The sequence below is a fragment of the Erinaceus europaeus genome, chromosome 18 (genome assembly GCF_950295315.1).
Source record: "Erinaceus europaeus chromosome 18, mEriEur2.1, whole genome shotgun sequence".
Classification (NCBI taxonomy): domain Eukaryota; kingdom Metazoa; phylum Chordata; class Mammalia; order Eulipotyphla; family Erinaceidae; genus Erinaceus; species Erinaceus europaeus.
In genome coordinates this window covers 43,932,540-43,959,225 of record NC_080179.1, presented here as the reverse complement: position 1 = coordinate 43,959,225, position 26,686 = coordinate 43,932,540, and the positions used below count along the sequence as shown (strand labels likewise).

At 49.8% G+C, this 26,686-nt stretch overlaps 1 protein-coding gene across 9 annotated transcripts in view; it reads left to right on the top strand.

Annotated features, from left to right (window-relative positions):
- Positions 1–26,686, top strand: part of GLI2 (GLI family zinc finger 2) — a 256,007-nt gene that overhangs the window by 206,198 nt on the left and 23,123 nt on the right. For all 9 annotated transcript variants that reach the window (XM_060177971.1, XM_060177974.1, XM_060177975.1 and 6 more), the window contains 4 exons: positions 3,880–4,082; positions 9,778–9,963; positions 24,033–24,234; positions 25,151–25,361. In XM_060177971.1, the coding sequence (XP_060033954.1) occupies positions 3,880–4,082; positions 9,778–9,963; positions 24,033–24,234; positions 25,151–25,361 (802 nt within the window). The remainder of the gene's footprint in view (positions 1–3,879; positions 4,083–9,777; positions 9,964–24,032; positions 24,235–25,150; positions 25,362–26,686) is intronic.

Here is a 26,686-nt window from a genome sequence, read left to right as displayed (position 1 = left end):
AAGCTCTGACCCTTCAAGACACTGTCTTGTAGGCTGGCAGTGTTAGCATGGCCAGGGAGATGTCACCTGGTCTCTCAAATGAATTAATAGATGTGTCATTGACCACTTGAGATTAATTCTGTTGACTTTGGTCTGTCAAAATGATCTCCTTAAAACCTTTGTACCCTGGGATCCTTTTTTAAAAAAAATTTATTAGTGATTTAATGTTGATTTACAAAATTACAATATAACAGGGGTACAATTCCACGCTGATCCCACCACCAGAGTTCTGGGTCCCCAATTCCTCCATTGGAAGCTACAGCAGTTCTCCCAAGGTTACAGATATGGGTCAACTATTATTTCTACAACCATCTGTATATATAAATATATATATACATATATATATATCCACTTGTTTTCCATAGTCCCATATTCTCTTCCTTTCTAAGTTACACATACACCTATTACTACATCCAAATGTTCCTCCCTTTTTCCTCCTCTCTCTCTGGGTCCTGGTGGAGTTGGAGTTCATAGCTGTCTCGTCATCTTCCCCCTATCATTTCTTCCCCATTGGGGATATGGACCAAAATTCTTTTTAGTGTACAGAAGATAGGAGTTATGGCTTCTGTAACTGCTTCTCTGCTGGACATGGGCATTGGCAGGTTGATCCATACCCCCAGCCTGTTTCTATCTTTGCCAGTGGGGCAGATCTCTGGAGAGGTGGGGTTCCAGGACACATTGGTGAGGTCATCTGCCCAGGAAGTCAGGATGGAATCATCATGATAGAGTCTGCAACTTGGTGGCTGAAAGGCTATATACCTTGGGGTCTTTATCAGCTGTTTACACACAGAAAGGTGCAAGTCCCCCCCTTACTAAGAGCTGGGTTGAATGGTGTGGTGACCATGTAGGAGTAGGGATAAAGAAAAACAGGGGAACTAGGGAAAGATAGAAACAGACTGAGGGTATGGATCGATCTGCTAACACCCAAATCCAGTGGAGATGCAATTATAGAAGCCAGAATTCCTACCTTCTGCACCCCCAAAACAACTCATCCATATTCACAGTGGGGGAGTGTAGGGAATTGTGAGGATGTGGTTGAGCATGGCAGAACCTCCCATTGAAAGATGAGTGTGTCTTTCTTGACGTTTCTGGCGTGTGACAGAGCGGGCACGTCAGAAGGCCTGTACCCGAGAGCCCCCCCACGCACGAGCCCAGCAGGGGAGAAGTGATGGGAGAAGAGGGGAAGAGGGCTCTCAACTCCAGTTCCATTAGGTCCCAGAGAGAGAGGACAAAAAGGGGGGAGATATTTGGATGTAGTAATAGGGTTATATGTGGCTTTGAGGGGGAAGAGAGGACTGGACCTGGAAGAAAAAATGGGTAATTATGTGCAAATGCAGACAGAAAGATGTAGAGATGACAGTTAACCCATGTCTGCAACCTTGGGAGAACAAAGGTGGTTTGCATTGGCGGGACTTGGGATTCAGACCTTGTGGTGGGAATGATATGGAATTATACCCCTGTTGACATGTAATTTTGCAAATCAATATTGAATTACAAAGGAAGGGAGGAAGGAAGGAAGGAAGGAAGGAAGGAAGGAAGGAAGGAAGGAAGGAAGGGAGAGAGAGAGAGGAAGGGAGGGAGGGAGGGAGGGAGGGAGGAAGAAAAACAGGGGAGCTGAAATCAAGTGGAGAGAAAGCTGTTCTGTTCTGTGCTCAGGTGCTTCCTTTTCCCTGCTTAAGTCCTGATCACAAAGAGCTGCAGTCATCAGTGTTCCCTTCTCTGCTGAGGGACTAGCACAACACACATTCAGGCCCAGGCGCCCTGAAATAGCCTTGGCTCCACTCTCTGCTCTGCGAGTGATCTTGGGCCAGGGAGCTGGCCTTTCTGGGTGTGTTCTGAACTGTAAAATAGGCGTGTACAGACGGGGTGGTGGTGGTGATGCACCTAGTTAAATGCACTAGGACCCAGGTTAGAGCCCCTGCTCCCCATCTGAAGTGGGGATGCTTCACAAGCAGTGAAGCAGGTCTGCAGGTGTCTCACCTTCTTTCTTCTTCTCTACCTCCCCCTCCTCTCTCAATTTCTCTCTATTCTATCCAATTAAATAATGGGGGAGGGAGAAAATGGCCACCAGGAGCAGTGGGTTTGTAGTGCTGGCACTGAGCCCCAGCAACTGGAGGAAAAAAATACATACAGATACATACATACATATATACACACACACACATATATATAGACAAGTATGAGCACAACTAAGAGGTGCTATGCAAAGATGACATCTGAGGAGGCTTCCTGAAAGAGGCCTCCGCGTAGCTCTTTATGGTTGTGTCGGCTTCTTTCTGTCACGCCCGGTGCTGGGCATGTGGGTTTGTAACCAGAGCTGATTCTGGAACTACTTCTGAGTCCCTGTGGGATGGCAGTTCCTGGCAGGTGCCAGCATGCTGGGCTGCCTTAAGCCTGCCATCCCCCCAGTCAGAACCTGGTCGTGTGGGAGATGAGCCCACCAACCTAAGACTGCAGGTTCCCTGGAAATAGTAGGAAGCACAAAAGCCTGGGAAAGGAAGGAAAGACATTGGCAAGGAGTCTCCTGACCTGGGTGTAGAGAGGGGAGGAAGCAGTTGCCCAACAAGATGTGGGTTCAGGGAAGCACGTGAGCCATGGATTGGTCATGGGCACGAGCAGCCACGTGCAAGTGTCCCGGCAGGTGCGTTGGGTTGGCAATCACTTCTGCAAGAGCTAGAAAATAGGGTTGTAAAGTACCTTCATGCAGGCAGGCTGAGCAGCCTCTGGGGAGTTGTGCAGCCCAGGTGTGAAGGCATCTGGATGTCACCTATTGAGCCTGGCGCAAGCTGCCTTGGAAGCACAGTGTCAGTGTACCACTGAGGGTTGTGACTACCTCTACTTTGCTCCAGCCCAGGAACAAAGCATTCTCCCTCTGACATAACAATTCTAACAGCGCCCTTTCTCACCTGTGAAGATTTTGATGGCTTCAGTGACACTTCTGACTTTTGCCAGCAAAAATCCTGTCCACTGGTCCACCTGCCATACATCCTGAGACTTTCTTCTTCAGGACATCCCGAGAAGAGAAACTGGTGTTGCATACAGCAGAGCACCATTTGATGTGGTGCTGGGGACTGAACGCAGGACTGCATGCCCTCCACTCTTTCCCCAGCTCCTGTTACACATTTTATTTTTGTTAGTTTATTTATTGTTTTTATTGTCTATATTTATTGGATAGAGGCAGCCAGATATCAAGAGGGAAGGAGAAGAGAGAGAGGAATAGAGACAGACACACCTGCAGACCTGCTTCACCACTCATGAAGCTTCCCTCCCCCCCGAAGGTGAAGGGCCTGGGGGCTTGAACCCGGGTCCTTGTGCATTGTAACATGTGTACTCAACCAGGTGTGCTGCTGCCTGGCCCCATGTTATACCCCTTTTAGAGAAAATGAAACTGAGGCTTAAAGAAGTTAAATTACAGGGGGCCAGTTGGTAGCACACCTGGTTAAGTGCACACACATACTACCATGCACAAGGACCCAGGTTCAAGCCCCAGGTCTCCACCTGCAGGGGGACAGCTTCATGAGGGGTAAAACAGGGCTGAAGGTATCGCACTATCTCTCTATCCCCTCCTCTCTGTTTCTATCCTATAATAAATAAATAATTTTTTAAAAAGTAGTTAAATTACTTGTTCAGAGTAGCCGAGGTGATAAGGGCTAGGATTCGAATTTGGGTTGCCCAGTGAGGGTCTTGAGCCTGCACAGGGAGGGCATTCTCACTCTAAACCGAGGGTGAGCAAGGTCAGTAGACTTGGACACTAGGAAAGTGCAAGTTGCCTGTCTGACCCTGTTCTTCTCTGGGTTTCCTGCCCGGCTCTCACACATCATCCCTTCCTTATCTCTGCAGGCCTCCCACTCTGAGCGGCAGTCCTGTCATCTCCGACATCTCGCTGATCCGGCTGTCCCCACACCCTGCTGGTCCCGGGGAGTCCCCGTTCAATGCCCCCCACCCCTACATGAGCCCCCACGTGGAGCATTACCTCCGAGCCATGCACAGCAGCCCCACGCTCCCCACAATCTCAGCGACCCGGGGCCTCAGCCCTGCTGATGGTGAGTAGGAGGTGGGGTGGGCGGGCAGGGACTAAGCCAGCGGCACTGCTACTTCCCAGCCCCCATCAGCAATGAGTCCTTGCAAGAATGAAACCCCAGGGAATGTGGGGTCCACGGACTATTGTTTTCAGCTGTCGCTTGTATCCTTTTTATTTTTAATTGCCACTAGGGTTACTCTGGGGGCTCAGTGCCACACTCTGAATCCACCTCTCCTGGTGACTATTTTCCCATCTTCTTTCCTCCTTTCTTGCTTTCTTCCTTCCTTTCTTTCTTTTATTTTTTATTACCTTTATTTATTTATTAGGTAGAGACACAGAAATTGAGAGGGGGGTGATAGAGAGGGAGAGAGACACTTGCAGCCCTGCTTCACCACTCTGAAACTTTCTCCCTGCAGGTGGGAACTGGGAGCTCGAACCTGGGTCCTTGCACATTCATCCAGTGTGCCACCGCCCCGCTCCTCTTTCTTTCTTTCTTTCTTTCTTTCTTTCTTTCTTTCTTTCTTTCTTTCTTTCTTTCTCTCTTTCTTTCTATTAGATAGTACAAATATAAATTGAAGGGGGACAGGGTCAGGCAGTGGCTCACCTAATTAAGTGCATACATTACAGTGTGCAGGGACCCAGGTATAATCTCCCTTGTCCTCACCTGCAGGGGGAAAGATTCAAAGTGCTAAAGCAGGTATGCAGGTGTCTCTCTGTCTCTCTCCCTCTTTTTTCCTTCCTCTCTCAATTTCTGTCTCTACTATTTATAAATAAATAATACTTTAAAACAAAAGAAAAGAAAAGAAATTGAGAGGAGAGGAAGAGATAGAGAGGGGGAGACAAAGAAAGACACCTGCAGACCTGTTTCACTACTTGTGAAGCTTCCTCCCTGCAGGTAGGGAGCAGGGACTCAAACCCAGATCCTTGTGCAGGTCTTTACACTTAGTATACTATGTGTGCTTAACTCAGTGTGCCACTACCAGGCCCCCTGGTCAGTTTATTCAGGTAAGTTTGATCCTAAGTGAGAACTGTATGTTTGCAATAAAGAAAAGTCTGCAAAAGTTGCTGTTAAGAAAGTATTGTATCGGGCAGGGGTAGATAGACTAATGGTTATGCAAAGAGACTCTCATGCCTGAGGCTCTGAAGTCCCAGGTTCAATACCCCGCACCACTATAAGCCAGAGCTGGGCAGTGCTCTGGTGTCCCTGTCTCTCTGTCTCTCTCTCTCAAAAATAAAAAAATAAAAACAAACAAACAAACAAAAAAGAAGTATTGTATCGGGGTATCTCCTGAGCCCCCAGCACAGAAGGAAGACAGACAATGCCTATGTCTCTGCTTTAGTAACCCATGAAGGTCAAACAGAGACTTGACATGGCACCCTGTTTCCAAGGCTTTAGGCAGGCACACCAGTGGTTCTGTCTTTGTGGTCTGAGCCTTGAGAGAGAAAAGACTGAAGGCTAGGGAGATAGCATAATGGTTCTACCAAAGACTTTCATGACTGAGACTCTGAGGTCCCCAGGTTCAATCCCTAGCATTATCATAAGTTAGAACTGAGCAGTGTTCTGGTCTCTCTCTCTCTCTCTCTCTCTCTCTCTCTCTGTCTTTCATAATTAAACAAAATATTAAAAAAAGAAAGAAAGAAAGAAAGAAAGAAAGAAAGAAAGAAAGAAAGAAAGAAGGAAGGAAGACATGACCAGCCCTACCAAGCCATCAGGGCCTACCCTACTCTGTTTAATTTGAGCCAGAGAATGGCAGGTTCACTTGGCATAGGTATTACCTAGAGATCTAAACTGTTCAGCTTCCAGCCCCTATGCCTAGATGCAGACACAGGCTTGCCTATGCCTGTGTCTTCCTCAGCAGCACTCCTGCTCCAGCACGGAGTAGACATCTGCCTCCCACAGTGTTCCCTGGTGTGCCACTGGAACCCCTCACTGTGGCCCCTTTCAAAAGCAGCCAGGCTGTATTTTCTCAAGAGCTCCCCACAGAAGCCTCCCCTGCCAGCCCCACTACAGGCTAGAGTCCCTGCAGCAAATGTTTGTGAGCCTGTGTACGGAAGCTGGGGAGGCACCATTCCACCCTCATAAGGAGACTGTGTTGTCCCCCGGCCCTCCCCCACCTAGCCCCTAGGTGTGGCTGTGAGCAAAAGCCTAGCCTGGATCTGAGAAGGTGCAGTCTAGAGTTTAGTGCAGATTCCTGAAGCTCCAGCCTCCACTTCCTGTCATGACATTTGCACTTCATTCAAGAAACCCATACAATAGGGAGTGATGACAGCCACAGCACCTAAAGATGGTTAGCCAGATTGTGGCCACTTTGAAATAACCCCTGAGGTTGGAATCTAGCCCTGAAAGCTGCCTGGGTCCCCAGAGTAACTTTGACACAGTTGGAGGTGCCCCCCCAAAGGGCTGTACTGCTGCCAAGTTGAGTCACTAGCTCGTGGGCAGTGTGCCCCACCCCTCCTCTCTCCTACGGGCCCAGCCCACTGTGGGCAGGCCTACTACAAGAGGACTCGGTTGGTTCCAATTGCTGCTGCCAGTGTGGAAGCTCACATGAAGTGTCGTGGGCTGAACAGTGTCCCTGTCAGGCCCACATTATCTGTGTGGTACTCAGATCCAGTGCCAGGTTCCTTATAAATGACTTGCAAATGAGACACGATGAGAAAACGTGCAATCGGGAGTGATGTAGCCACAACCAAGGAAACCTGCAACCCCCCAGAAGCAAGAAAGGAAACATCACAGTCTCTCCCCTAAAGGCTCTGGACAGGCTGTGACCCTATGGACAAATTGCTTTCAAATCTCTGGCCTCCCAGACTGAGAGAATACTGATTTTTGTTTGTTTTTGCCATCAGAGTTATCACTAGGTTTGGTGCTTGCACTACAAATCCACCACTCCCGTGGCCATTTTTTCTTTTCTATTTTTATTTGACAGGGCAGAGAAAAATTGAGAGGGGGAGGGGGATAGAGAGAGAAAGACACCTGCAGACTTGCTTCACCGCTTGTGAAGTATCCCCCTTGCAGGTGGGGAGCAGGGACTGGAACCGGGGTCCTTGCACATGGCAGTGTGTGTGCTTTAGTAGGTGTGCCATCTCCCAGACCCCCAATTCTGTTGTTTTAGCATCTGCTTTACACCAAGCCTGTGCTCTTAACTAGTTACAGTAACACTGGGAAAAGAATGCGTGGAAGTCATGGTGGCCGAGTGGTTAAGGCGTTGGACTGGAAATGAATGCCTATGGAATAAGGCTATTGAGAAGAGAGAAACGGGCAGCCGTCAGGGGCCTGGACCAGCGCTGGCATCTGTTAGAGCAATAAGGAAGAGAGACCACCTCCTCCAAATCTAGGAGCCAGGGTGGCTGCTGTCTCTATTGATAGACACAAACCCACAAAGGGCTATGTGATAAGACCAGGGTGACCTGCCGTTGAAGGTCTGGCAATTGAAAAAGCACTGGTTTTATGCCTGGTGTGAATGTAAACATTGTGGCTTCCCACCACCAGCTTCAGCTGGTGAGGGCAGTGGAAGGATACAGCTGAAGTACATGGCCCACCTGCAGGGAGTGGGCCAGACCCCCAGAAGCCTCGTCCTGGGGAAAGCTGCAGTGCTGAGATGCCTTTCCCTCTCTTTCTTTTTGTATGTATCTTAAAAAAAAAAAAAAAAAAAAAAAGTCAGACTTAAGCAGTGAAGCTCCCATGAGGTGGAGGGAGGGAAGGGAGGGAGGGAGGGAGGGAGGAAGGAAGGAAGGAAGGAAGGAAGGAAGGAAGGAAAGAAGGAAGAATAATGTGAATTTATCAGCTCCGTGTTTGCAGTCTCAGCAAGCCCTCTGGACATTATTAGCCTTTTCTCTAGTTTTGGCTGTGTTTTTTGTAAACACTTTATTTATTTATGTATTTATTTATTTAATGGCGAGAGCACACCAGAGCCCTGCTCAATTCTGGCTAATAGTAGTGCCAGGGATTGAACCTGGAAACTCAGAGCCTCAGGCATGAAAGGTTTTTGCAGAACCATTATGCTTTCTCCCCAGCCCCAGGAGCTTGTTTTGTTTTATTTTGTTTTAGTTACTCATTTCATGAGACAGAACTGGGGGGGGAGAGAGAGAGACCGAGACCAGAGCCAGAGTAGTACTCTGGCATATGCAGTGTCAGGAATGGAAGCTGGAGAGTCCCAAGCTCTCCCACTCCATCATCTCCCCGGCTGCTGCTCCTCTAGTTTTTAAGAGTAATTGAACAGTGAGTGTATTCTCCCATTGTACAAATGGTAGCTTGAGGGAAGAAAGGTGGTGGAGCAAATAGTACTAAGCACAAGGATCCAGGTTCCAGCACCCAGCTCCCCACCCACAGGGGCAATGTTTCACAAGCAATGAAGCAGGACTACAGGTGTCTGTCTTTCTCCCCCTCCCCTCTCAGTTTCTCTCTTTCCTATCCAATAAAATAGAAAAAATAGCCACCAGGAGCAGTGGATTCATAGTGCCAGCATCGAGCCCCAGAGAAAACCTTGGGGGCAAAAGACGAAGACTTGATAGATTGAGCCAGCTTCCAGTGTCACACATCCATGAAAAGTGGGACTCTGGGTGGCAGTGTCTGGTGCCCAAGCTCCACTCTTCCCCAAACACCTTCCCCTGGGTGCCCAGCCCGGGTGTGTTGAAATGTTCTCTCTCTCTCTCTCTCTCTTTTTAATTTTTATTTATAAAATGGAAACACTGACAAAAACCATAGGATAAGACAGGTACAACTCCACGCAATTCCCACCACCAGAACTCCATATCCCATCCCCTCCCCAATAGCTTTCCTATTCTTTATCCCTCTGGGAGTATGGACCCACGGTCATTATGGGGTGCAGAAGGTGGGAGGTCTGGCTTCTGTAATTGCTTCCCTGCTGAGCATGGGCGTTGACAAGTCGATCCATACTCCCAGCCTGTCTCTGTCTTTCCCTAGTGGGGCAGGGCTCTGCAGGAGCAGAGCTCCAGGACACATGGTAGGATTATCTGCCCAGGGAAGTCCGGTTGGTATTATGGTAGCATCTGGAACCTGGTGGCTAAAAAAGAGTTAACATATAAAGCCATACAAATAGTTGACTAGTCATGAACCTAAAGGCTGGAATGTTGCAGATGAAGATTTAGGGTCTCCGTTTTGGAGATAGCTAGTAGGTCTATTTTGCATATCAGATGTCAGGCTCAGGGAAAAAAAACTAGTATAGTCATGAGCCCTTTGAAATGTTCTCTTCCCCTCTAGCTGAGCCCTGGGCAGGGCTGGAGGCAGCGGGTCCAGGCGTGTGCACTTGAGCCAGGCACCCCTGAGCTCAGCAAGCCAGCAGCTTTATCTGGCCAGGCCTGCACACTCTCAGCATGGGGTCACACCTTGGAGCTTTAGGTGGGCCTGCCCTGGCCCAGGGTCCGGCCATCATGGTGCCTCTGCTATGTCGTCTCATGCCTTTGAAGACTGCTGGACCATGGGCCCTGGTGGGCTGGACCTAGAGGCTTCTGGTGGAGGGGAGGGAGGAGAGCTTGTTTGTAACTCTGTGGAATGAATGAAGGAATGCAGGACCAGGCCTAACTTCCCCCTGCAAGCAAACATACTCCTCACAGTAGTGGGCCAGCTCAGTCGATGCAGGTGCCATGCTGGGAGGGGCACCAGAGTAGGCACTTAGGGGGCTTCATGGGCTCTGTGTGTTTTTTCCTTCCTTCTGCCTAGATTTTGATGGTTTCTTTCTCTCCCCCTCTCCCACCCACAGTGGCCCATGAGCATCTGAAAGAGAGGGGACTATTTGGCCTCCCGCCTCCGGGGACCAACCCCTCAGACTATTACCACCAGATGAGCCTCATGGCGGCACACCCCACACCCTATGGGGACCTGCTGATGCAAAGTGGGGGTGCTGCCGGAACACCCCATCTCCACGACTACCTCAATCCAGTGGATGGTGAGTGCTGGGGTGCTAGCTGGGGAGGGGAGTGTCCGCAGCTCCTGGGGCTAAGGAGGGTGTTAGCTCTTCTGGGAATGAGGGGCTCTGGAGAGAGGCCTGGGCTTCCCCCACCCCCACCATCCCTGCTGTCAACAGGGGCTGGGGCCGGCCAACACACATAGATATATACTAGTCACCCCAGACGAGGAAACGTGTCAGACCCTACAGACTCCCCAGGGGACAAATCGTACTCATTTCTTCATGGAACCTACAGCAGTTAGAGGAAAGACAGACAAAACTGGGGAAAATGGGGTTGGAAGCCCCCAACAGGGAAAGGATGTAATCGGGAATAAGGAAACTCAAATGGTGACATTCCAGGCAGAAGCAGGCAGGAAGAGAGATACAGACAGGAGAAGCAGCAAGTGCAAAGGGCCTGGGGCAGCAGTGTGCCAGCTGAGCTCAAGAAAGAATAGCGTGGAAGCCCGTGCACTACCCAAGTGCACTATTTTGCCAACCCTCAAAAATAGATGGCAGTGGGTTGCCAGTATCAAGTGACATATCCAAGCCGTGAGTCAAGGCTTCCTATCCTAGCTGTCACTGGCATCATGGAGCTCTTTCCTGGTCATGCCAGCTCCCAAGCCACATAGCTCACCGGACTGACCCCAGAGCCATGGCCCCAGGAAGGGCCCACTATTGGAGGTACTTGGAGGAGTGAGTGTGGGCAGACCTGGGCCCGGTGCCTGACTCTGCCATGTCACTGTGATAGTTGAGGCAACACGGACATTCAGGCCCACTCTGCACTGCATGCAGTGTGGCACATGTACACTCTGTGTGTGTGTGTGTGTGTGTGTGTGTGTGTGTGAGAGAGAGAGAGAGAGAGAGAGAGAGAGAGGGAGAGGGAGAGGGAGGGAGGAAGAGAGATGGGAAAGGGAGAGGGAGAAAATACTGGACTCAGTGCTTGGCACAGTTTTGTAGTTAATGCTAGTTCCTACCTCTTTCTGTCAGTGTCCTCTCCTCCTTCCCTTTTTTTGTCATTGCCAGGGTGTCACTGCTCTGGGTTGGATTTTTCAGATAGAAATGTGTCTGGGGGAGATAGCATAATGGTTATGGAAATGACTTTTATGCCTGAGGCTCTGTGTTCTCAGGTTCAATTCTCAGCACTACCATAAGCCAGAGCTGAGCAGTGCTCTGGTAAAAAAAAAAAAGTGGGAGGGGGGAACATGGGCAGTGGCACACCTGGTTAAGCATGCATATTACCACACACAAGGACCTGAGTTCAAACCCTAGCTCCCCACCTGCATGTGAGAAGCTCATGAGTGGTGAAGCCAGTCTGCAGGTGTATCTTTGTCTCTCTCCCTCTCTATCTCCACGCTCTCATTTTTTCTCTGTCTCTATCCAATAAAATAGAAAGGAAAAAATGGCCACCAAGAGTGGTAGATTCATAGTGCCAGCACCAAGCCCCAGAAATAACCCTGGTGACAATGAGGGAGAGAGGGAGGGAGGAAACAGAGATACCACAGCACTGAAGTTCTCCCCAGTGCAGTGGGGAAGTGGGAACTGGGCTCGAAGCTGGTCTCCTGCGTGGCTGAACTGGCAGCCTCTCAGCTGAGCTCTCTTGCTGGTTCCCTCCCGTCCTGTCAAGCCTGTTATCTCCTTCAGGATTTTGCATTCACCCTCCTTGCACATAGCCTCTCAGCCTCATTGCTGCCTCACTGGACACTCCTTCCCCTCCACCATCCGGCTCATGCCTCTCTTTGTAAAATTATATGCCTTTTTTTTTTCGCATGTTACTAGGGGTTAATAGTTTACTATGGGCACCACGTCTCATCTCCCCATGATAGATACCTGCAGAACATGCTCACCCCAGTTTAGGCCCATGTCCACATGGACCCTCAGCTCATTGGGAAGTTCTCGCTGTGCTACCCAGCCCACCCAGCTCATCTTCCCCACTTGCACAGAGCACCCTGCTTGCAGTCTCACTGCCTGTGGTGTGTGTAACTCTGTCTAGGACTCAGGCCACAGAGCACACCCTGGTGGGCCAGAAGTGCTGCAGCCCTACCTGACAAGTGCTTCAGTGCAGCAAACTCATGACGGTCCAGGACCTTGGCCTGCTGTGTGTGGCAGTCCCCCAAAGTGCCTGCGTTAGTAAGAGCAAACTGACTAGGGAAGAAAGTTGCCCAGGGCTCATCTGGGAGAAAGCTGAGTAGGTGGCAGCTTTGTTCTCAAGGGTTCTCAGCCCCTGGCAGCCACACGGGATGGCTGAGCATATCTGAGAAACGGGAGGGCGGCAGGCAGCATATGGAGGTGAGCTCAGCAGTGGGCGTGGGAGCCTAGCTCCCATCAGTGGCTGCCAGTGAGCTCATCACGCCCACTTGCCATCCTTCTTCACCTGTCTCAAGAAGGTGGTCAGCTTCTGCGCAGCAGGAAGTGCCCTGGCCCAGCACTGGCCTGAGCAGGCCCCCGTTTCTCAGAAGCTAACAGTTTCTTTTCCTTTGTTTCCACTCAGTAGTTTTGATCCCGGGGAAGTGACGTAGCCAGTATGAGCTACTGTATTTGTAATCACTTCATGTCTTATTCCTTCCATTCTTTTTTCCTTTCTTCCTTTCTCTCTTTCTTTCTTGACACCAGGATTATCACTGGGGCTCTGGGCCAGCACTATGAATCCACTGCTCCTGGTGGCCACTTTTTCTATCTTATTGGATAGGACAAAGAGAATTTGGAAAGAGGAGGATATAGAAAGTGAGAGAGAGAGAGAGAGAGAGACCTACAGACCTGCTTCACCACTTGCAAAGCATCTCCCCTGCATGTGGGGGACAGGAGCTTGAACCCAGATCCTTGCACAGGTCCTTGCACTTAATACTATGTACACTTAAACAGGTGTGCCACTGCCCGGCCCCTCGTGTTTTATTTATTTATTTATTTATTTATTTATTTATTTATTTTACATAAACACCATTCCCACCACTGAAAGACTGTGTCCCATCCCCATCCCCTCCCCTGCCCACCCTATGAAGCTGAACATCCACCCATGTTTTATTTTTTAAAGAGATTAAATTAGAACTCGAACCTTTGCTTTTACTTTTTCAAATGGTTTAGGTATTTCTATTCAGCTCTGGCCACATGGGTTTTGTGGAAAGGTTGTCGTGTGTGTGTGTGTGTGTGTGTGTGTGTGTGTGTGTGTGTGTGTGTGTGTATGTGTGTGTGTGTGTGTGTATGTGTGTATCCAACTTCATGGCTGTCTGACCAAGATGGAGGGGGAACTAGGAGGCTGAGGGGTGGGGCTCTCAGGGTAATTCCTGCAGGATCTCTGAGGTAAAGTGTGTGTGTGTGTGTGTGTGTGTGTGTGTGTGTGTGTAACTGGGACATTGTGTACACATGGTTTCACTACAGGGCTTCTTTTCTCTGGTAGACAGAGTGGCAGAGAGAGGGAGATATGTCACAACATTGGAGTTCCCTCCAGTGCCATCAAGTCCCCTGTGTTATTGGGGCTAAAACCTGAACCATTCACATGGCAAAGTACACACCCTACTAGGTGAACCCAGACTTGCCACTGGGGTGTCCCCAGTCCCTTCCCTTCTGGAAGACATGGGAGCCAGGGCAAGCCAGCCTACTCTGTGTTGTCTGAGTTCAGCGTTGGGCCTTCTTAGCTGCACAGAGAATCCCTTCCCTGGTAGCTCACTTCCCCAGCAAAGAGGTGAGTGTCTCTTCCGTCAAATTTCTCTCTGGCTCGGACTGTCACAGAAAAAAAGTGTGCAGGCCTGGGGCCATAGGCAGCACAGCTCAGGAAGCTGCCTGTAGGAGGGCCCGAGTCTCTCTGAGAACATGTGTGTTCATGTTGGGAAGCTGCCCGTAAACATGAGCCTGATGTGGAATCTCTGAGCTATTTGTCAGCGCGTGAGAACTTGGGAGACTTGGCCTTACCCCCTGTATGGGTCTGTCTGCCTCTCCTCCTCTCTCCTTTCTCTCTTCCTCCCCCCCTCCCCCTATGTTCTATGTGCTTAAGGCAGAACAGTGGGCAGCACACCAAGTCCTGTCCTTTTGGTTCTTTTTGTTTTTTTATAAAAAAGAAACACTGACAAAAACCATAGGATAAGAGGGGTACAACTCCACACAATTCCCACCACCAGAACTCCATATCCCATCCCCTCCCCTGATAGCTTTCCTATTCTTTATCCCTCTGGGAGCATGGACCCAGGGTCATTATGGGGTGTGGAAGGTGGAAGGTCTGGCTTCTGTAATTGCTTCCCCGCTGAACATGGGTGTTGACAGGTCAATCCATACTCCCAGCCTGCCTCTCTCTTTCCCTAGTGGGACAGGGCTCTGGGGAAGCGTGACTCCAGGACACATTGGTGGGGTCTTCTACCCAGAGGAGTCTGATTGGCTTCATGATAGCATCTGCAACCTAGTGGTTGAAAGAAGAGTTAACATATAAAGCCAAGGTTCTTTTTTTTTTTTTATTGTCACCAGGGTTATTGCTGGAACTCAGTACCTACATAATGACTCCTTTGTTCTCAGCAGCCATTTTCCTTCTTTCTTCCTTTCTTTCTCTCGTTTATTTGATTGGTCAGAGAGAAACAGGAGGGACCAGGTAGTAGCACACCTGGCTGAGCACACATGTTATAAAAGACCCAGGTTCAAGCCCCCTGTTCCTCACCTACAGGGGGAAAGCTTTGCAAGTGGTGTAGTGTTGCAGTTGTCTCTCTGTCTCTCTCCCTCTCTATCACCCCCTTCCTTCTCGATTTCTGGTTGTTTCTATCCAATAAATAAAATTAAAATAATTTCAAATTTTGAAAGAGAGAGAAAAACACGAAAAGTGGGGAGAGGGAAGAGGCACCCTCAGCGCAATTCCACGACTCTTGAAGCTTCCCCCGTCCGGTAGGAACTGAGGGCTCGAACCCACATCTGCTCAAATGGTAGTCTATACTTTACCTCATGTACCACCGCCCAACCCTCCCTCATGGTTCTCAGAGTCTGATGGGGCTGCTCTCGGAAAGCTTCTCAGTGGGACACAAAACCCAGTCCTGATGGCACCCCATGTCCCGCTTTCTCATGGGAGGTGCCTTACCTCCATGTTCTGAGAGGAGGCAGAACAGTTGGACAGAACTTTCCAGAAGTATTGTCTGGTGGTTGGGCTGAGGAAACGGAGTCTTCCAGGCCCTCAGCTGACCCCAGTCCGCCCCCCAGCAGGGCAGCCTGTCCCAGCCTGTCCACCAGACAGCCACAACACAATTTTTACCTCAGCTAAGAGCCAACTGCACCGTTACTTACTTAATATCATATTTTTTTTTCTTTTCTTTCTTTTTCTTTTTATTTTTTTAAATATTTTATTTTATTTATTTATTCCCTTTTGTTGCCCTTGTTGTTTTATTGTTGTAGTGATTATTGTTGTTGTCATCGTTGTTGGATAGGACAGAGAGAAATGGAGAGAGGAGGGGAAGACAGAGAGGAGGAGAGAAAGATAGACACCTGCAGACCTGCTTCACCGCCTGTGAAGCGACTCCCCTGCAGGTGGGGAGCCAGGGTTCGAACCGGGATCCTTATGCCGGTCCTTGTGCTTTGCCCCACCTGCGCTTAACCCGCTGTGCTACAGCCCGACTCCCTTAATATCATATTTTAATGGACTGGCCTTTGGGAGAGTGAAATTAATGAATCTTCAAATGAAACTGTATCCACTCATTCCATTGCTCTCCTTGCAGGGAAAGCAGTTCCAATGCTGGCAGTTCTCACAGCACAGAGAATATTCTTTTATGTTTCCATCATGGAATGAGTTTTCCACTCAAAAGTGTTAAAAATCTGTGCATGGGGGCTGGGCAGTAGCACACCCAATTAAATGCACATAGTATTAAGTGCAGAGAGCTGCTCAGTGATCCAGGTTCAAGTCCCCGGCTCCCCACCTGCGGGGAGGGGGGGTGCTCCACAAGCAGTGAAGCAGGTCTCTAGGTGTCTGTCTTTCTCTCTCCCTCTCTATCTCCCCCTGTTCTCTCAAGTTCTTTCTGTCTTGTCCAATAAAATGGCAAAAATGGCAGCCAAGAGCAGTGGATTCATAGTGCCGGTACTGAGCCCCAGTGATAACCTTGGAGGCAAAAAAAAAAAAAAAAAGTCTGCACATAGGAAGGAATGTCATTGTCTAGAATTGCAGGTTGTGTGGGCTGTACTTGTGTTTTCTTCATAATACATTCATGTATATGGGGGGGTGGTTAGAATGGCGCACTCTTTCCTGACATGCAGACACAGGTAACATCTGATGGAAGTGTGTCTCTGTCTCCATTAAGCCTAAAATAATCTCTGGGGTGGGGGTATACTTGCTTCACTGGGGAGGAGAGCACAGTGGTGGAGGGGAGGCTGCAAGGTAAAGTAGCTGTCCCTCAAGTGAGGGACCAAACCTTGATTCCTCTCAGGAGTGAGGCCGGGCCACTCGGGATCTCCCAACTAAGCTCACCACCACCACCCCACCCACACTGGGAGCTCCTTGGCCTCCTGCTGGTCAACACAGGCCCGTTGCCTCCTGCTCATGGAGAGACTGATTTATAGCAGGAGTGAGGAGTGATGCTGCACCAGGAAGTAATAGATAACTAGTCAGGAAAGCCAAGGTTATCATTCTGCCGAGTGATTCTCTGGAGACCCGGGAATTCACCAGTTGTCACCGGAGCCCTAAAATGGAATTTTCTTGTTGAATATCGGTGATTTAACAGCAGGGAGACAGCAGCCCCGCCACCCTCCTCCCACTCCCACCACATTGAGAAGATTGAAATGTTTCCGATTGAAATGTTGTCTGTTTACAGCCCATATTTCCTCTGAGCTGTATATTTTATTGTCATATTGACACTAATTTGACTCGGGTGTCACCTCCGTTCTAACGCCCGTTCTTTATGCTGCCTGCAGGTCCAGGGGGGTTTTCAGAAACCAATTACATTGATCACACCACAGAGAGACAGGAGTTGCTGAGGGAGGGGCTGCTGGAGGCCTTCCTTGGCAGGAAGCTGTGCCCAACCTGCTGACAGGAGACTGGTGCAGAGGGAAGCAGGCCACAGCTACTTGAGCTGTGGAGGCATGGACTTAGCTAGTGGGTCATCTGCACAAACATGACCTGTGTGATAGAGCCACCTCACAGAACCTGAGCCCGACAGCCATAAATTCTGACTTTCTGTCCCTTAAGTAGGAAATGGAGTGGTCAGACTCAGCCCCAAGCCTCTGGATTTCTTCCTTTTCTTTCTTTCTCCCCCCCCCCAAATTATTGTCACCTGGGTCAGGGTCCCTTCTCTGATCCCACCCCTTCCTGGCAGCCCCATGGAAATCAGCACCCTGCCCCACCCCTACTGCCAGTTATCATTGGAGCTCAGTGCCTGCAGGAACCCACTCCCAGTGGCTATATTTCTTCTTTCCTTCCTTCCTTCTTTACTTAGTTACTTCCTTCCTTCCTTTCTCTTTTGCTCTCATAGGATAGAGAGAAATTGAGAAGAGGAAAGATAGAGAGGGAGATAGAGAGATACCATTCACTGCTTATGAAGCTACACACACACCCTCCCATGGATGCGAACCAGGGACTTGAATCTGGTTCCTTGTGTGTGATAACATGGGCACTCACAAGGCTGTATCTTGCTATCCCAGAAAATACACTGTGTGAGGACAGTCTCTGGTACAGAGAAGCCTCCCAGGACTTCATGCCAGGGTGCAGCCCCTCAGGCAGTTGGTGCCACATTTGACCTGTGCAGCTCAGCAAGCTCTGCATTGTTGATTCCTTATTCTATCCTGAGCCCTGTGTCCTGGGTTCACGGGAACCTGAAGGATACCCACATAAAGCTGTAGGTGATAATGCTGGCCACTAGCCCATAGCACCTGAGATGGGTGCTGTATTCTTATGTGTGTGGCACCAATTTGGAAAAACTCATGGACTTGCCCAATTCATGCAGGTGAGAGCCAGGGAGCAGGGTGGCAACCTGGGTCAGGGTCCCCTGTCTGTCCCTTACTGGGAGCCCCATGGAAATCAACACCTTGCCCCACCCCACCCCAACCGCCAGCTCTCTGGGATTCCTGGGAGAATCTAACTTCTTTTTTTTTTTTTTTTTTAATTTTTTAACCAGAGCACTGTTCAGCTCTGGTTTATGGTGGTGCAGGGGATTGAACCTGGGACTTTGGAGCCTCAGGCATGAGAGTCTGTTTGCATAACCATTATGCTATCTACCCTCCGCTGGTATCTAACTTCTTTGTTGCCTAGCCAATCCAATCCAGCCTGGTGCTCTAGGCGTTTGTTTGTTTGTTTGTGGGGGTTGGTATGTGATTATTTCTGGGGCTTTGCCACTCTGAGATGACTTTACACTCAGAGACAGAGTGAAAGAGATCACTGGGATGACTTTCCCACACAGAGACAGAGAGATTGAGAAAGATCACAGCATCTTCACTACCTTCAGTACATTGGGGGCCAAGCTTGAACCTGGGTTGTGCACAAGTCAAAGCCTCACACTTTCCAGGTGTGTGATGCTGTCAGTCCTCAAGTGTCATTTTTATCTCACCTGGAAGACAGGGCTGACTCTCTTTCTCGAATGTGGGCCACACAGTGGCAAGCCCAGTGCTTGGCATCCTGTCAGCCCTGCCTGAGCATTGGAAGGTGAAATGAGCAAGGGAAAGAGGGAACTGCTGGGTGGAGCAGCTTCCAAATGCGGGTGGTGACAGGAAGGGGGAGCACCGGGCATCCACCCAGGTGAGGGCGGGCAGGCGGCTACTCACCTGGCAGCTTATGGGCATCCCAGGTGCCTCCACAGATGAATGGATGGAACGGCTCTTTGAGTCCCTCCCTGGTCACAAATCACAGAAGGTGTGGAAAGTGAGTGCCAGGCTTTTCTTCCTATTTAGTCATTTATCAAGGGAAGAAGCACATTAATAAACAGATTTCCCTTGAGGGGTGAAATAACAGAGATAAATATCACTGTCACATTTGGCCTGCTTCCTCTCGTTACAGGCACTCAAGAGGGTGGGAATCCAGATATTAACCGCACAAGCTTTTCTAAAGAAATGCATATTATGAAGATGTATTTCTTCCTGTGGATGATATTAGAGCATGCCCCCCACCCGTGTTTCTGCTTTTGCCACTCAGTCCATGAGTAATAGGCATCTTGAAAGATGTGCTTTTGGAAGCTCACTTCAAGTTGCCTGGAAAGTGAGGATTTACAAGGAGTGAGCTCCCTCCATTGGGAAGAACCAAGAAGCTGAGCAGACGCCTGAACACGTGGGGATGAGTGGCTGCTTCTGGCAGATGGGCTGCTGTGTGCCCACTCGGCTCCCTAGGCTAAGCACCCTTTGCTCCTTTACTAGCTATTGGCTCATCCTGCCATCAGAACAGCCCTCGTAGCCCCTGGAGGAATGCCGCTAGGTCACCACTTAGTCACTCTCCTCACTACTCCCTGTGCATCTGCATGTCCCCCTGTAGAGATGGGCACAGAGAGGCTCTAGGACGGCCAATGAGCGTCAGACTTAGTGTGGCCAGCTGACACAAGCTATTCATGTGTCCTGCCAGTGTGTCTTTCCCTCCACCCCCACAGGAGGGGCAAAGGCAGTGCAGGTGTGGTCTGGGTAGTCCTCTGCCACATCTCTTCCCCTGGCTCTGTGTCTAGAAAGCCCCTTGTTTTGCCCTTTGGTGGGGTAACACTGGCCCCTTCCTCCCTTGAGGGCCAACTACAAAGATAGAATGAGTTCATGGTGTCAAGTGCTTCAAGTAGCACCTTCCCCACCAGGCAGTGAGACAGACCTTTGGGGCTGTCCTGTGCCTGTGCCACTCAGCTCTCTCCTGAGCCAACTGTGAATGAATGGTGAACGGGGAATACTCACGTCTCTAACCTAGGGACGTGGAGAGGGGGTCACAGTGCTGAGCACACACCTGAGAACCTGCCCAGTTGTAGAAAATCGGTGAGACCAAAGGACACTCAAACACTAGTTCAAAGGGACATGCACATACCCCACCCCCATCTATGCTCATATAGCTGCATTATTCAGAATAGCCAGAGTGGAAGCACTCTGAATGCCTATCGACAGATGACTGACTAAAGAAATTATGGGATATGTAGTCTGTGGAATATTACTCTGCAATAAAAAAGATGATGCTGTGTCCTTGGAAGAGTAGGTGGAGTTGGAGGCGATTATGCTTAGCAAAATAAGTAGAGGTGAAAGACAGCTACCAGATGGTTTTACTCATAAGTGGAATCTAGAGAACTGGTATGCTTGAACTTGCAAAAGAGAAAAGAAGAGAAGAGAAAAGAAAAGAGAAGGAAAGAAGGAGGGAAGGGAGAAAGAAAGAGCAAGAAAAAACCAGAAGCATGCAAATTTTCCAAGACTTGTGAGAACTATGATGGTTATTATTAGAAGGTGGGAGGGTAGGGACGCAGAACATTAGCAGTGGGTGCACTGTGGAACGGTGTAATCTTACGAATCATATAACCCATCATTAGTCACACAGAAATATATAAACAGGAAAGGGAAAGTAGGGAGAACTCCTGAGGGAAGGCAGGCACTTCCCAGCCATGGGTGGAGTACTGCAGACAGAGTTACGTGTGCAAAGGCCCTGTGCAGGCTGCAGCTGACAGGAGGGGGAGCTGGAGGTGGTTGGCATAGCTGGAGCAGAGTGGGGGTGTGCCACAGGGTAGGATGACACTGGGGAGGCTGGCAGGGGGCCTCACAGGACTGCTGTGTAAACCACAGTGAGGACTCCAGCCTTTTTCCTAATAGTATTAGAGGTCTAAAAGGTTTGGGGGTCGAGGGTAGTGCAGAAGTCAAAAAGTCCCCTCTGGCCACAGTGAGGAGTGTGGACTGGACACCAATTAGCCTAGGGGACCTGGAGGGGACTCAGATGGGAGTTGGGCTGGAATGGGCTGGTGGAGGGTGACAGAAAGGAGCCCTTAAGAGGACCTACCTTAGGGACAAACATGAGAGAGTGGGGTGGCAGGCAGGAGGAACATAGTGCCAACTCTCAGATTTCCCCCTTGGCTCTGGTGTGGGTGGTGAGTGCCCTGGCTCAGCCCTTCAGGAGATGGGGTTGGGGGCACGGGTGTCTGAGCTGGAACTACCTCCCAGATTGGGGATGGCGGTATGGGGCATGGGGGAGCACGTCGGCAACTGACTGTCCAAACGTTTCCCTTCAGAGATTGTTCACTGTTTTCTGTACACCAGCCCGTCCAGGGCCTTGGCTCTCTCTAGCTCCCTCAGTATCAACAATGCGGACACTAGCCAGAAAAGACACACGCAGGACAGCTATGGAGCTGGGTTCAAATCATGCCCTTTAGCAGGTCACTAGCCACCCTAGTGTAGCTTCCTTATCTGCAAAGCCAGGTGGAGGGTCCTAGTTGAGGGCATGCATTACAGTGCACACAGGCCCAATTCAAGTCCCTGGTCCTCACCCTCAGGGGGAAAGCTTCATGAGTGTTGAAGTAGGCTGCAGGTTTCGCCCTTTCTTTTTCTCTGTCTCTCGTCCTTTCTCTCTCTTTCCTCTTCACTCTCAATTTCTTTCTGTCTATATTCAATAAATAATAAATTTAAAATAGAAAAACCAGGAAACTGGGGATAAGTCTTAAATAGAGGAAGTAGGTCAGAATGTCACTAGGTGGCGGCTGTCACACAGTTGTCAGTCACTTGGGGTTTCAGAAGTAATTTTTTTTCAGAAGCAAATTTTTAAAATTTTTCATTAGTGTTTTAATAATGATTGACAAAATTGTAAGATAACAGGGGTACAATTCCCACCACTAGAATTCTGTATTCCTTCCTCTCCATTGTAAGTTTCCCTATGTTTTGCACCACAAATCCACTGTTCCTGGTGGCCATTTCCCCCCCCCCTTTTTTTTTTTTGGTTGGTTTTTGGTTTGTTGTTGTTGGACAGGACAGAGAGAAATTGAGAGAGGAAGGGAGGACAGCAAGAGGAAGAGAAAGATAGACACCAGCAGCCCTGCTTTACTGCTTGTGAAGCAACCCCCCCCCCCTTGCAGATGGGGAGCCAGGGGTTTGAACCAGGATCTTTGTGCAGGTCCTTGCTCACCATACTATATATGCTTAACCCAGCATGCTACCGCCCAGCCCCCAGCTTCCCTATTCTTTATCCCTCTGAGAGTATGGACCAAAATTCTTGATGAGGTACAGAAGGTGGGAGGTCTGGCTTCTCTGCTGCACATGGACATTGACAGGTGGATCCATACCCCCAGCCTGTTTCTTTCAGAAACAGTTCATGGAGATGATTATGCTTAGCATGGAGGTGATCATGCTTAGCGAAATAAGAGAAGAAAGACAACTACCAGATGGTTTCACTCCTGTGGAATCTAGAGATCCGACTTACATGAACTTGCCAAAAATAGAAAAAATCCAAGCAAAACAGATGCAGACTGTTTGTAAGACTTAAAAGAACTCTGGTGGTGATCTTTGGGAGATGGGAAGGTGGGGATACAGAGCTTTGGTGTGGGTGGGTGTGGAACTATACATTGTAATCTTGCAATCTTGAAACAGTCTATTAATAACAAAGAAAAATCTTCCAAAAAATGAAGTAGTTCTTATATGAATATAGAACCAAATTTGCACAGGCTACCTCTGGTCCTGACCAGTCAGGATATGTGTACTGCTGGTCCAGGTGCTGACTGTCCCCCTGCGTGCCCCTGAGGGACTGAGTGAGCCAGTGTCCCGAAAAGTGCCTTCTGAGAACCCACCTTCCCCTGCCTGCTCAAAGGTCTGTAAGCCCCATTCCTTAGCATCCAATAGAACCAAATAAACCACCCTGAGCACAGTCTTCAGCTGCCAAGGATGTTCAAGGAAGAAACTAGTTGGAGACACGGGATAGCTTACCTGGTAATGCACACACTTTACCGTGTGCTAGGATGCAGGTCTGAGTGCCCACCTACCACACAAACAACATGGAAAGGGGCACTAAATAGCATAATGGTGATGCAAAGAGACTCTCATGCCTGAGGCTCTGAAGTCCCAGGTTCAATCTCCTGCACTACCATACGCCAGAGCTGAGCTCTGGTTAAAAAAAAAAAAGGCAGTTTCATGAGTAGTGGAGCAATGCTGTAGTCTCTGTGTGTGTGTCTCCTTTTCATTCTCTATCTCTCAGCCTCTCTTTTTTTTAAAAAAAGAAACTTCAGGATCAGGCGGTGTCTCGCTCAAACATTACCCGTGTAAGCCCCAGTTCCCACCAGCGGAGTGGAAGCTTCACAGGTGGTAGAGCATTGTCGCAGGTATCTCTCCCCCCACTATCTCTCTGTCTCTCATCCTCTATCAAAAAGAAAGAAAAAGAAAAAAAGACAGTGGGCACAGTGTTGTCATGTAAGCATGTAAGCCCCATGATAACCCCTGCAGAAGAAAGGGACCAAAGGAAAAGAAATAGTTTGAGTAGTTTAGTTGTTCTTCCAATTAAGAGTTCAAGAACTACTTCCTTCATGTTCAGACCAATTAGGGACCACATGAACATTCCAGTGAGCAGAGGTCACTCTGCCCCTGTCACCCTCTGGGCCCCACCCTGGCCTTGACCTTGATACAGTAGCTGCACTTCGCTAGCTCTAGCTCTGCAGTCAAGGGCTTAGGTGCGCTGCTGGCTTCTCACATCCTCACCACATCACACGTGCATCCGTCCCGGTTTTCTGTTGCTGTGTTTTGTTGGTTTGGTTTTTGTTTTTTGCCACCAAGGTTATTGCTGGGGCTCAGTGCCTGCACAATGAATCTAATGCACCTGGCAGCTAATTTTTTTTTCCTTTTTCCTTTTTTTTTTCTCCCCCAGATATATAGACAGAATTAGAGGGAGGGGGATAGAGAAGGAGGGAGAAAGAGACACCTGCAGCCCTGCTTCACCTCTCATGAAGCTTCCCTCCTACAGGAGGGACGAGGGGCATAAACCCAGGTTCTGGTGCACTCTGCTGGCTGTGCCAGCACCCAGCCCTTCTCATGGGTGATCGAGCTGAGCCTGAGAAAGGCTACATCCCTCATCTCAGAGTCCATGGCCGGAAAGAGGCAGTCAGGCTCCCATGCCCATAGGCTCTGGCCCCACCTGTCCCCTCCCCACCCCATCCCATCACCCCACCTATGGACCCCCCTGTGATGCTCCCCTGCCTTGGCTGTCCCTGCAGTGTCACGGTTCTCCAGCCCACGGGTGACACCGCGCCTGAGCCGGAAGCGGGCCCTGTCCATCTCCCCGCTGTCAGACGCCAGCCTGGACCTGCAGCGGATGATCCGGACCTCCCCCAACTCCCTGGTGGCCTACATCAACAACTCGCGCAGCAGCTCAGCGGCCAGCGGCTCTTATGGGCACCTGTCGGCGGGAGGCCTCAGGTGAGTCCAGTGAGGAGGGTAGTAGGACTCGTGGCATTTGTGAATCAGCCTCATTCAGTGACGGGGTTCTACTCCTGAAATAAACGAGCTTTCCTCTCGGTATTTCAGGAGTGACATGCTGCTCTGTCAGTGGGTGACCTTTAGACAGTTTTAGTGTCCCTTTTTCACCTTTTGTGAGCCTTTAGCATAGAGTTTAAACATTTATCCAGCAGTGGATGCTGTACTGTAGTGTAAAAATACAGGAAATTGAGGCCAGGCAGTGGTAAACCTTGTTGAGTGCTCATAATACCATGTGCAAGGGCCCAGTTCAAGCCTCTGGTCCCCACCTGCGGGGGGAAGCTTCACAAGTGGTGAAGCAGGGCTGCAGATGTCTCTGTCTCTTGCCCTTTCTGTCTCCTCCTCACCTCTCAATTTCTGTCTCTAGCCAATGATATATATAATTTTAAAAAAGTAAAGAAAATGACTCCCATACAAGCATAATAAAGCCAAGAAGTATATTTAGAAGCTTAAGAATCAAAGCAGTGGTGTTAGCTGGGAAGCTCGGGGCATGCTTCCTGGCCCTGGAGGCATTAGAACCAGCCTCTGCAGTTAAACAGGCTTCACATAATGAGGGGGCAGAGGTGTGTAGGGCTCACACCGGGTGTAAGAACCTAAGGGTCAGGGTGTGGGGGTGCAAGCAAGCCTGGAACACCCCCCACAGCCAGCCTAGCCGAGCTGAAGGCTGCATAGTAGAGCCAGGCCTGGGAGCAAAGCAGAGTGTGAGGCTGGAGACAACAGGCAGTGGAGAGCCATCATGGATCCTGAGTGAGGCAATGTCCTGGTGACAGTGAGGCTAACCACATGCCCACCTGATGCTCTGGCAGGCTTCTCTCTGGCCCTCACAGAATCTCTGCCTTGCGTATGCTTAACTCTACAGCCCAGCCTTTAGCTTCCCGCATCCCATCAACCCCATGGCCTACCAGCAGATCCTGAGCCAGCAGAGGGGCCTAGGCTCTGCCTTTGGACACACACCGCCCCTGATCCAGCCGTCGCCTACCTTCCTGGCCCAGCAGTCCATGGCCCTCACCTCCATCAATGCCACACCCACCCAGATCAGCAACAGCAACTGCTTAAGCGATTCGAACCAGGTAGGTGGGAGCAGGGGGTTGGGAAAAGGCCATTAAGAAGGTCCTCAGCTGGTCCCCGTGGGAACTGACCACTGCCACCTCAGGCGGGGAACTTGTGGGGGGACTCCGGTGGCATCGCTTCCCGATAACGGCCACGTGATCCAAAGAACCCTGGTCTAGAGGCCACATCAGGAGGTCCTTGCTCCATCCCAGCGCCACAGTCGCCCTTCAGATAAGCACAAGGACTAGACAGCGCTCTCCTGGTATTAACAGCACAGCCTAGATGCTCCAGTGCCGCACAAGGAATAACAATACTGCACAGTTGGGCTTTAGGACAGGAGCTTGCCAAGGGCCGTCTTATTATGTGACCTTTCCGGTAGGCCTCAGGGACGCCTAGGCACAGCGCTCGTGGTTTCTGAGTGAATGAAGTGCTATTTCTGCAGTGGGGAAGTGGAGTCACAGAGACTGTGGGACTGTAGAAGGGGCTTTGAAATCATGCCACGCTGTGGACCCTGACCCTCTGTTGGCCTGAGCCACCTGGATTGGGTCCTTCTGCCTACATGCACAGAACCCTTGCAGAACTGGACGAGACCATGTCTGGGAAGACACGACACCACACAGTCCAGCTCAGCCCCTCTTCAGAGTGTCCCTTCTCTACTCAGGGCTCAGGCCAGCATGATAACTCACTTGGATAGTGCGATGCTTGGCCTTATGCACGACCCAGGTTCAAGCCCAGCCCCAACTGCATGGAAAGGAGCTCCGGTGCTGTAGCCTCTTCTCTCTCTCTCTCTTTCTCTCTCTCTCTCTATCCAAAGCACTGCTCAGCTCTGGCTTATGGTGGTGCGAGGAACTGAACCTGGGACTTCAAAGCCTCAAGCATGAGAGTCTCTTGGCATAACCAGCACTATTTCCCCTCTCCCTCTCCCTCTCCCTCTCCCCCCCAACCTCAAAAAACAAAAACAAAAAAACAGTCTAGGTGCCACCTAGCACCTCCTCTATAAAGTGACTTTTGTTGGAGCTGGGTGGTGGTGCACCTGCTTAAGTGCTAATATTTTCATGCACAAGAGCCCAGGTTCAAGCCCCAGGTCCCCACCTACAAGGAGAAAGGTTCATGAGTAGTGAAGCAGTACTGCAGGTGTCTCTCTGTTTCCCTCTCTCTCTCTCTCCTTCTCTGTCTCTCCCTTCCCTCTTGATTTCTCTGTCTGTATTAAATAAAAATAAATAGAGGGGTGTTTTTATTTTAAAAAAATAGCTTTTGTCACCACAGCTGTGACTCTATGGTCAGATCCAGCACCCCCACCCCCCCCCATTTGAAGGCCTGAGAAGTTGAAGCTGCTGGGACAGAA